This window comes from Thrips palmi, unplaced genomic scaffold (assembly GCF_012932325.1).
Source record: "Thrips palmi isolate BJ-2018 unplaced genomic scaffold, TpBJ-2018v1 HiC_scaffold_3, whole genome shotgun sequence".
Taxonomy (NCBI): Eukaryota; Metazoa; Arthropoda; class Insecta; order Thysanoptera; family Thripidae; genus Thrips; species Thrips palmi.
The window spans coordinates 2,082,486-2,094,045 of NW_023144630.1; the positions used below are offsets into that span (position 1 = coordinate 2,082,486).

Consider the following 11,560-nt stretch of genomic DNA (forward strand, 5'->3'; position numbering starts at 1 on the left):
AGTGCTGCGCTCCTGACTGGCAGGTCTCGGGTTCGAGACTAGGACCATGACCATATTTTTCGGCAGAGGCAACCGACTTCTTGACGAGGTTTATTCGGAGAGGATTGAGTACCAGCGCTGGCAAGGCGTGTGCCATGGCGTCCCGGTGGCTCAGCGGTTAAGAGCATGATGTGGGAAGCGGCAGGTCCCGGGTTCGGGACCGGTAGTATACACAATTTTTTCGGCGACCAATTGCTCGGGGAGGTATATCCAGAGAAGATTGAGTACCAGCGCAGGCAGGGCGGGTGCCATGGTGCCCCGGTGGCTCAGTGGTTAAGAGCATGATGTGGGAAGCAGCAGGTCCGGGTTCGGGACCGGTAGTATACACAATTTTTTCGGCGACCAATTGCTTGGGGAGGTATATCCAGAGAAGATTGAGTACCAGCGCAGGCAGGGCGGGTGCCATGGCGTCCCGGTGGCTCAGTGGTTAAGAGCATGATGTGGGAAGCAGCAGGTCCCGGGTTCGGGACCGGTAGTATACACAATTTTTTCGGCGACCAATTGCTTGGGGAGGTATATCCAGAGAAGATTGAGTACCAGCGCAGGCAGGGCGGGTGCCATGGCGTCCCGGTGGCTCAGTGGTTAAGAGCATGATGTGGGAAGCAGCAGGTCCCGGGTTCGAGACCGCTCAAATTACCATTTTTTCGGGACCAGATTTCTCGAACGGCAGCTCAAGAGGAGTTGCGACATCGCCGCCGACAAGCTGGTTCGGTGGCTGAGCGGTCAGGGTAGAGGAGTTGACTAGACTCGGCACTCGGGGTCGCGGGTTCAAATACCCAATGTGACCCCTCTGAGGTAAGGCCTCTGAATCTGGACTCTCACTGTACCACAGAAACCGCGCGCACTTCGGGTGGGCCAGCCCAATACGAACCCACTAATCTGTCGAATTGCGCGGCAGGGAGCGTCGGATGAAGGCCCGGTTCCCATAAGAACACCGAAGCTGATCGGCGGGTCTCCTTGAGACTTTCGTATTGCCACTTTTTGCCGCCGATTTTTTCGTTTTTTTGTTGAATACTTTTATTTAATTTTTTTTATTAGGTAGGCGAACTATAGGTAGGCGAAAAATGGCAATATTTTATTGAATATTTTTATTCAATATTTTTATTAGGTAGGCGAAATATAGGTAGGCGAAATAGACAGGTAGGCGAACATTTAGGTAGGAGAAATGAACAACTCCCCTCTGGAGCTCAAAACGCGTCTTCGGCCGCCTCCGCCGGTCTTCTGGCCCACTGCGCGCCCCTCGCACCTGCAGTGCAGGGTCACAGAGGCCACTCCGTCACCCTGTGGGCTTCCCTGGTTGGACGCAGAGAGGCGCCTTTAGGACTCTAAGAGGCGCACTGCGGGCACATTGCTTTCTCATAGTCCGAGGCGCGAGGCGCGAGGCGCGAGGCGGTTGAGGCGTCGGCCGCTAGATGGCGCTGGCTCGCCTCACTACACTGTAGCAGCAGAAGCAGACCGCTGCTGCGCGCTGCGCGGCTAGCGGCCAGCCGGGCGCCGGGCGGGCGGGCAGTCAGACAGAGTTGTCAGTCAGTTGAGGTCAGGACGTGCGGGACGCTTGGTGTGCGGTAGCAAGTCGCGTCTTCGTCCAGAAGTTTGTTTATCTCGTGTCTTCTGCTGCCGTCTCGTCTCCCACACTGTCACTTTAAATAAGCTCCTCCGCGGCCGCGGCCTGTTCAGTCGATAAGCAGCCGCCGTGCGAGCAGCACAGTGTCCCCGTCCGCCAGTGCGCCAGCAACGCGTCGTCGTTGTCGTACTCGTTGGCGACTCGTCGCGATAGTCGTGTCCGTGCCGATCTAGTCCCACGTCTGGTCCGGCAGGGCCGGGAGAAGCGAGAAATGAACTTGTCCTTCGCCGGGTGCGGCTTCCTCGGCATCTACCATGTCGGGGTGGCCGTCTGCTTCAAGAAGTACGCCCCCCACTTGCTGCTCAACAAGATTTCGGGCGCGTCGGCCGGCGCCATCGCCGCCTGCGCGCTCCTCTGCGACCTGCCCTTGGGTAAGAGCAGCGCTCTTGGTTTCACTTTCCGAGCATTCGGGTCACTGACGCTCTCTCGCTCGCTGTCAATACGTCTCCGACTTGCCTCCGAATCGCTGTGTCACCGCTGTCTGGGGTTCGAATCCTGCCCGGGGCGCACTCAGCTCGAGTTTCGTCCGCCAGGGTGTTCTCTGAAATCCTCAAAACCTTGTAAAACGGCCTGTAGTACGCCGGTCCCGGGAAGGGCAACATAACCTCAATTCTCCCCCCCCCCCTCCCCCTCCTCGTCCCGCAGGACTTGTTGCAGCGGCTGCATTCTGGCGGGAAAGCTGCGCAGGTCGCGCTGTCTCTCTCGCACTCACTGCGCTGCCTGGCTGCCTCGTGCAAGTGCGAGGGAGACGGCGACAAGAGCAGCTCGCCTGCATTCCTGGGCGTTCGTCGAGAGCTTTCTTTCTTTCTCTCTTTCTTTCTAAACTGTGAACGGGCCACCGAGTCTACTGCAACTTGCTCGATTGCCGCTGTTTTTCAAATCCACATTCGTAACTAAAAATTTTTTTCTAAAAGAAATAAAAAAATACAGTGACAACAAAAATTGCTGAAATTTAAAACTACGTATTAAAAATAGTTACACGACTATACCGATTTAATCCTTTGTCCCGAAATTTCTTATGTATTTTCGTTACCTTTTTGTTGTGTTTTTTGTTATGTTTTTGCTTGGGCACTGGACGGCAATTTTTGGCGAGGCCTGTCAATCATGTGGATGAGCGTCAGCAGGGTCTCGGCCCCGGTGACGTCACCGCGGTGCTGCACTGCAGCTGCACTGCTTGCGGAGGGGGCATGTTTGTTCCTGCACCGACTGTCCGGGCGCTGGGAGGGGGAGGGGGGAGGGGGGGGAGGGGGAGGGGGGGGCAGCTAGCGGAACTGTCGATGCGACGAGCCGTCCTTGACGTCCTTGACAGTTGGAGGCGTTGGCTTGGCTGCGCGCTGTTTGCTGTTTTCGCGTCGCAGTTCAGTTCGCGCGGCTGCGCGGCCTGTTGACGAGCCCCCGCGGCACGTGGCGCGCGGCGTGACGTCACCGCACAGTGGGGCGGAAGACCGGCGCAGCCGGCCAAACCCCGGACGCGTTTTGAGCTCCAGAGTCGCTAAACGGGACTCGAACCGAACGTGTGACCCCACCAATGGATTGCTCTCCGAACGAGGACTCCATTGGTGGGGTCACACGATCGGTTCGAGTCCCATTTAGCGACTCTGGAGCTCGAAACGCGTCCGGGATTCGGCCGCCTCCGCCGGTCATCTGGCCCACTGTGCGCTAGCAACCTCCTTCCTTCTTCTTGACGTGGGTTCGAACACCGTCAAGGGCTCGATTTTTCCTTTTTCATTTTTAAGTGGTAAATGTTGTGGTGCACGACAGACTGGCGAGCCGCGCCGCAGATAATGACCGCGTTCCCACACTGGCAGTGCCGGCAGTGCAGTGGCGGGCTGGCCGTGTGTTTGACTTGCGTCCCGTGTTTGCCAAGTCGGAATAAAAGAGCGGCTGCTGTATCAATAGGGACCGCCGTGGAAACGAACCAGGCCCTGCACTGTGGATTTGCCAGAAGACCGGTGGAGGCGGCCAAGGACGCGTTTTGAGCTCCAGAGTCGCTAAGCAGGACTCGAACCGAGCGTGTGACCCCACCAATGGATTCCTCGTTCGGAGAGCAATCCGTTGGTGGGGTCACACGTTGAGGTGCGAGAGAGACAGAGCGAGGCGCTGCGCAAGCTGCACCAATTAGGCTGCTCTCCTCCCTCGCAAGTGACCCTGTCGGGACAATGTCACGATGTATGTCGCCCCTGATTGGCCGATACACTGATAGTGTCAGCTGGTTGGGAGCGTGCGCCCATTAACGCGCGGAAAGAGAGAGATAGCGACTGTCGGGGTCAGCCTGTCAGGCAGCCCCGCGGGGAGAGAGAGAGACAGAGAGACGCGTCGTGAAATTTATGCACTGACTTCACTGTCTTCCGAACCGTGCCTTATGTCGGCCTTTCAATGCGTGCCAAGAAAAAAATTAGAACAGGATTAAACTGGAACTTGTTACTCAAAATAACTGTAAAAAAAATTGAATTTTTCGATTTTCTTTTTGTTTGTTCAAGCTTTGTGCGGCTGGCTGCATCATTGCCTCCGCTAGCGGGCGCACTAGAGTCCTCGTTGCGCGGTGCGGCTGCGCGGCGTTTTGATTTGTGTGTGTGTGTGTGGTGATAAGGTATCGATGCACGCATTCCTCATTGGTGTGTGCTGGCAGCCCGCGGCACTCAAAGGCGAGTTGTGTACCAGTGTACGCCCGTCGGCAAAGACTCGTCAAAGCAAGAGTGTTTCGTCTCTCTTTTTGCTCTTTGGGTGGGGTGACCGAGTGCGTTCGCGGGGCTATCCGTTGGGGAATTGACACGGATTGCCGCGGCAGAGTCGTCGCTCTGTCTCTCTCGCACTCGCGGGGCGTTGTTGGGTGCGAGGGAGACAGAGCGACGAGGAAGAGAGTCCGCTTGTTTTCGTCGCCCCTTCCTGGGTCTTCCCTGACCCCCCGCGGGGCCCCGCCGACCGCCGCCGACCCCTCAGCCCCGGCGCATCTCGCCGCCTGCGTCAGTAACGTCAGAACGGCGGTATATTTCTGTTTCGAGTTGGCCCGATCGGCGTCCTCGGCGGCCTTGACACGCATGCCGCACAGTGGGCCAGAAGACCCGTGGGGGCGGCCAAAACTCTGGACGCGTTTTGAGCTCCAGAGTCGCTAAATGGGACTCTAACTAAACGTGTGACCCCACCATCGTTCGGAGAGCAATCCATTGGTGGGGTCACACGTTCGGTTCGAGTCCTATTTAGCGACTCTGGAGCTCAAAACGCGGCTAGAGTTTCGGCCGCCTCCACCGGTCTTCTGGCCCACTGTGTGCCGCTCTGTCTCTCTCGCACCCCTGCGGTCCGCGCCGTGTGCCCCGTGGGTGCGAGAGAGACAGAGCGACGAAAGCGCTAGCCGCCCTCGCACTAGCCCCAGTGCAGCAGCAGCGCGAAGTAGGTTAAATCAAAGGACCGGTGGGGGACAGCGTGAGGGAGAGAGAGAGAGAGGCGCGTGAGGTGACGATTCGCATTCGAAGGCGTCAGAGCGCGGCACCGTCGGCTGTGACGTCACCATGGGACCTCTAGACTTGAAAGCGTCAAAAAACGCAAAGAGCCTAAAACTGGGTTAAGTGAAAGGCATTTTCACAATACCGGTGACTTAGATATTTGTACTGGAGAGTGATTTTAAAGTGACAAAGCGAAATAAGAAAGTGAAAATTGTGTTGGGGTTAGTCGCCACGGACCTCTGGAGTAGTTCCATTAGCGCCCACCACGCGCAGATAGAGCGCGCTGAGCTTTGCCTTCGAATGCGAATCGGCTGAGCCAGCGTCGACCAACCAGCGCGCGACCGCCCCCACCCCTCCCTCTCCCTCGCGCACACGCACGGCAGGCGCGCGGCGCGGCCGAGCTTTTCAAAAGAGGAAAGGAAGAAAGTAATTTTGTGCGTGTACTCTTGGCGGCGTTAGTTGTCGCAGCGATGTGAAAGTAAAGTGATAAGGCGATTGTTTTGTTCCTCGATAAGCTGGGCCCCCGGACCCCCCGTGCGCGGGAGGAGGGGAGGGGGAGGAGGCTTTTGACTCAGCGTCGGAAGTGCGCCGCGACGTTGTCGTGGGTACGGGTTCGCTGGTTCAAATACCCAGGTTTTTGCCTTTGCTTCTCGCCGGTCTCTTCTTTTGTGTTGTATACCGCACGGGGTGACCGGTTGGTGCACCTGACTGTACTAGCAGTGTATACACACCTCCAGAGTCGCTAAACGGGACTCGAACCGAACGTGTGACCCCACCAATGGATTCCTCGTTCGGAGAGCAATCCGTTGGTGGGGTCACACGTTCGGTTCGAGTCCCATTTAGCGACTATGGAGCTCAAAACGCGTTTGAGATGCCGCCTGGCAAATCCACTCCACTGTGCGTAGGTAGATAGATAGATAGATAGCGCAGGTGGAGGGTCTTTGGCCCCAGCCTGCAGCATCCACCGCGCGCCTGCCGATGGCATGGCACTGCGTGGCACTGCGTGGCACTGCGCTCCACGGCATGGGAACGCACAGCGGCACGGCACTGGTTGATAAAGTACCGCGTGATAGTGCCCGGCCGGCCAGGGCTGCCCGGCCGTTCACTGACCTGGCCGCACAGTGTGCCGCCGCCACAGACTCCCAAAGGGCGTTAGAACCGTCTCACATTCGAGTGACTCCTCGGCTTTCGAATTCGATCCCTGCGGATTTCGACGGTCTTTCTCGAGACACGCCTCCGGGATTGGAATTCCAAGTCGGCGACTCCCTGTCACTCAGGCGGAAGCGAAAACATAACGGTTGCGAAACGGGCGTAACATTCTTGAGAGATACCGAAACGATAAGGCAGGCATTGCTACAACGTTACCGCCGTCCTGCAGCCTGGCTCGCGCTGTCTCTCTCGTGTCTCTCGCGGGCCCAACGCTGAGGCACTGTAATCATCTCGATGCCTCCACTCGGGTGATGCGTCACCCCGTGCTGCACGTGCTCAACTTGGCGGACGTGGACCCAAGGCGCGGACCCCTGCGTAGTGGATTTGCCAGAAGACCGGCGGAGGCGGCCAAAACTCTAGACGCGTTTTGAGCTCCGGAGTCGCTAAATGGGACTCGAACCGGGCTCAAAAAAGCTCGAGAGTTGTGCATTTGGGGATAAGTGGACGGCCTGTCCTTCGCGTATTACGTAACGTTTGGTCAGGGCCCGTCGCGGCTAGAGAGCCACAGCGCGTGTCGGCGACTGACCCATTTCTCTATCAGGCTCGGTGGCCTGATGCGGTCGCTCTAGGGGGCTCGCCTAGGCTCGTCTAGGATGCAGGAGGCTCGCCTAGTCGTCTAGGCTACTTTAGGCGGGCCGACCGCTGGCCGCGTCGCCTGTCCCTCGGCTTTGGCCTCAGGAGTCACCTTGCAGTGCATTGGTGGGGTCACACGTTCGGTTCGAGGCCCATTTAGCGACTCTGGAGCTCAAAACGCGACTGGGATTCGAACCGCCTCCACCGGTCGTCCTCTGGCCCACTGTGCAAGCCCCCCTCGGCGAATGCACATTGAACAGAGATGGCTTTCGAGTGGAACGAGGAGAAGCCTGAAGTCCGGAGCGAATGTACTCCGAGCTGCCCTTGCGCACCCACTTGTTGCTGGTCGTACACCCCCCCTGTCGCCAAGGCCCGCCAAGGCGCGCCAGGCCCGCCTGCCGCAGTCCTTTTCGTCTTGAACCTTAATCCCCCCCACGGACCGACAGTCTGATTGCCGCCCGTGTGACGCATGGCGGCCCAGGTGTGTGCGTTCGCAGCTTTCGTGTGTACACTCGAAGGAACAAGTAACGACTTGTGACAGTCAGTGTGGTTGCCGCCCCGAGTAGGGCCTTCCCTCTCGCTTTGCCTCGTGTTGAGACTGTCGCAGTCTGTGTCGTTGCCCCCCCCCCCCCCCCCCCACCCTTCCGGCCACCTTGACCGTGCTGCACCGAGATAGCGCACTGTTGATCCTCGACCCTCCGTCTGCTCCTTAGAGTGTACCTGCCAGTCTGATTTGCCTCCATCTCTCCTTTTTCCTTTGCTCCCAAAATGGCCATTTGAAACACCCCAATACGCCCCAATTTCTCGTCTAACGGCCATTGGCATTGTGTTGCAGGTGAAATCACCTCCGACATGCTTCACATCGTCCGTGAGGCGCGATGCAGGACCCTTGGACCCTTCAGCCCGTCCTTCAGTGTGCAGGACATCCTGCTGCAGGGACTCGAGAAGGTGAACTTGCCTGTCACTGCCTCTTTTGTCGTGCTCTTGCCGTCATCTTCTCAGTGTCTTATAATCGTACTTTTGCTTTCACAGTACTTGCCTGAGGATGCCCACATTCGTGTCAGCGGCAAGCTGCACATTTCTCTCACAAGAGTCTATGACGGCAAGAACGTCATTGTGTCTCACTTCAACAGCAAAGAGGACCTCCTCCAGGTAAATTTACGTCGGATTTCTGCTTCTAATTGTGTAGTTAGTATTTCTCGCTTACCTGAACGGAATGTCTCTTTTGTCTGCAGGCCTTGATGGCAAGTGCTTTTGTTCCAATTTTCTCCGGATTCCTGCCCCCCAAATTCCATGGTATTCGCTACATGGATGGTGGATTTAGTGACAACTTGCCAACGCTTGACGAGAATACCATCACAGTCAGTCCTTTCTGTGGGGAAAGTGATATTTGTCCTAGAGACTTGTCTTTGCAACTATTTCATGTGAGTATTCATTTTTTTCTTTCATTCTCAGGTGTTTACAGAAAGGCTTTAAATGAGTGAGCTGATAATGTATTTTTTCCTCCTTTCATTTTTAGATCAACGTAGCTAATACTAGCATTGAGCTATCAAGACAAAATATCTATAGATTCACTAGAATTTTGTTTCCACCCAAACCAGAGGTATTGCTTAATGAGACTATAACATTCAAAACTTTATCCTTCATAAGGTGTAAACTAACGCAAATTTAATTTTTTCTTTCTCTTTCATTTTAGGTGCTATCAAACATGTGTAAACAAGGCTTTGATGATGCACTCCGATTTTTAAACCGCAATAACTTGATCAATTGTACTCGTTGTCTTGCTGTTCAATCAACATTTGTTGTTCAAGACACTCTTGATGAAAGCCTTGAATACGATCCACAGTGCCAAGAGTGCAAAGTGCACCGCCAAGAAGCTGCAGTAGCAAATTTGCCTGACACAGTGCTGAGTATTTTCCAAGACGCCATTGATTCTGCCAACAAGGGTCTTATGAACTGGGTTTTCAAACACCGTGGCATGAAGCTCCTCTCTGTCCTCAGTCTCCCCTACATTCTGCCTGCAGACCTCATGTATGCCACCTTTACGAAGTGAGTGTTGTGTACTTGTCATTCTATTTCTTCTTCTTTATCTGAAGTATCTATCTGGTAACTGTTCTGGGTTCTTGGTTTCTCAAAGCAAAAACCTACCGAATTGCATGATTACGAAGTGTGTTGTTTTGTGTTTGTTTGTACCTACATGTTTGTTTGTCTGGTGATTAGAACCTCTTATTATAATTAGCTTCCACTTTCTTTGCATTGAACTTATTCTTCTTGCCCTTATCTATTCATACTTTCAATGTCCTTATGTAAATTGGTACAGTTTTGTCTAGTGTGGGATGCGTTACTGTTTCCTTTTATGTGGTCTTATGGAACTTGTTTTAATGTAATTGTTCTTTTCAGGTTGATCGCTCTAGCTCCACGTATGGGTAACAACCTCTACTTGATGAGCAAGTTCATCATGGACGAAGTGTCACGGCTCCTCAAGCGAATGAACAAAGACCGCAGAGAAATGAGTGCCCAGATCACTTGCCAGCTAGCCATCACTGAATACGGTGGAATTTGTGACCCAGAAGAAGATGAATGCGACTCTGTGCCTGTGAAGAACAAAATGAACTTCAACTTCACCCTAAACCTTGATGAAAAGTGAGCAGAGTTCAAAAAAGTCCCCCTGCATGAACTCCTCCAAAAAAGCTGTATTAAAACATTTTTCATTTATTTATAATATGTACTTGTTTCAGTGGAGAGACAAAGGGTCCATCAAGGAGATTCTCTTCTAACAAAATTTTATCACGACATGGTAGTTTCTCAGTCAGTCGAGCTGAGACTTCTAATGTTGATGATGATACATTTGAGCACATTCTTCAAGTAACTGCCCAGCATGAGGCTATCATGGCATATTATTATATGGATGAAAATAACAAGGTATGGTTCTGAAAGATGAAGCTGACTAATAATATCCAATAAAGTAAAATTTTTAGATGAAAATCATAAAATTTGTCTGAATTGGTCCACAGGTTAAAGTGACTGAAATATTTGATGTCACTGATGCTGATTCAAGTGTCCTTCTGAACTCTGAGGAGAAGATGTTGAATACGCAGCTTCAATATGATGACGACTGGGACGAAGCTATTACTGGGTCCTGGATGTCAGCACAACCATCTATGGCAGAGGAAGGTGTGTACATTCATGATCAAAATTATGGCTGCAAATGAATGGCAAGTATGACACATTTTTTAATGTCTGTTGTACAAATTGGTGGTGGATAAATTCATTTCTTGAAACAAATTTTCTCAAAGCTTTTGGTCTCTTAGGTTGTGTTTTGTATCATAATTACTTTTCAGTAATTTTGGGATTTTCCATTTCCAGATTTAGATGGTTATGACGGAGACAGCAGTGTTAGTTCAACTGAAGAAGACGACGCAGACCGCCACTTCTCCAGCGCTGTTTTCTCTGATCCTGAGAGTGAGTGGATAAGGGGATCCACAACTCATACTGACTTGCCAACCAAAGCAGATTTTCCTGTACGGCATGGGTTCTCTTCACGTCCAGAGTCTGAACAGTTAGCATCAAGAACCACTCGCCTTCCACCAAGGAAACTCCCTTAAATGACTCAGGATATATCATATGTGATGTGTGAATAATCTTGTTCAAAGTTACTTTGATCGGGCAACTTCATGGTAGCAATCACTGCTTTTAACCACGTGGGCCGTGACATCCCTGTGTAGTTATGAGTTACATAGCTGACCATGTTAGATGAACACTGACATTTGTACCTTAGAAGTACATAAGTATGTGTGTTCTTGCCTTTATTTAGAAAAAAAAAACGACTGACTGATCTTTAGATATTGCAATGGAAGATTATTTATGAATGCAAATGCTTTTGCCAAGAGAAAAGAGACAAAAAGAAGAAAAAAAAGTTGTTATTGCATTCCTTTTTTTTTCACTTGCCTTATTTGTAGTTATTTATTTTTTAAATATTTAGTAAGTTATGTGATTGAAGTTATTGTAAATTCTATAGTATTGGTTTTATGTTTAATTATTTAATTTGCAAATGCTTCCCATGTGAGGGTCTATCCTGGAGCATTCTCAGACCCTCCAAGGATTCAAAATTTTAAAATGCATCCTACTGTGGAGACTTTTATATTAACTTCAGACCAGTGTAATACTAAGTTGAGTCTGAGACTAAAAATGCCAATTATTAGTAAATAAAACTATAAACCAAAGAAACTGTAAATACCCACCGTGAAGAGTTGGAAAGAAAGAGTTCACTTCATGTGTTGAACTGATTGATTTCAAGCTTGATGTATATTTTTTTCAACTAAAGGCTGTTTTATGAGAACAATTTCCATTTTAAGTGTTTTGAAATTTAGAAACATATTAATGGCTGTGAAGAGTGTGTAAACTTTTAGATTGCAGGGTATAGTGTACTGAAAATATGACAGATCAACCGTTTAGTGCATAACATTTTCCTAGATGAAGGTTGGGGATCAAGATGTTCAAATAGCAGAGCTTTGTTGTGCTTTCCATTGCATCCTGAATGCTAATTTGGTTTGGGGCAATAGGATTTTTCAAAATTAAGTTGCCCAGCAGTTAAGTACCTGACTGAAATCTATCTTTGCTTTGTGGCGGTTCTCGATGCCTGTTGAAGGTATGTTTGTAAATCATAATGAATACT

General features: G+C 51.5%; 1 protein-coding gene across 2 annotated transcripts; it reads left to right on the forward strand.

Annotated features, from left to right (window-relative positions):
* Positions 1 to 1,525: 1,525 nt before the first annotated feature.
* Positions 1,526 to 10,733, forward strand: LOC117648043 (1-acylglycerol-3-phosphate O-acyltransferase Pnpla3). 2 transcript variants are annotated; one of them, XM_034390199.1, is made up of 10 exons: positions 1,526 to 2,034; positions 7,721 to 7,833; positions 7,918 to 8,037; positions 8,121 to 8,309; positions 8,405 to 8,488; positions 8,582 to 8,934; positions 9,286 to 9,528; positions 9,624 to 9,807; positions 9,900 to 10,100; positions 10,252 to 10,385. In XM_034390199.1, exons 1-9 carry the CDS (start codon positions 1,875 to 1,877, stop codon positions 10,095 to 10,097), a joined length of 1,644 nt encoding a protein of 547 aa, XP_034246090.1. In that variant the 5' UTR covers positions 1,526 to 1,874; the 3' UTR covers positions 10,098 to 10,100; positions 10,252 to 10,385. The 2 variants fall into 2 exon arrangements, with proteins under 2 accessions (XP_034246090.1, XP_034246089.1); XM_034390198.1 differs by having other exon boundaries at positions 1,527 to 2,034; positions 9,900 to 10,059; positions 10,252 to 10,733.
* Positions 10,734 to 11,560: the final 827 nt, after the last annotated feature.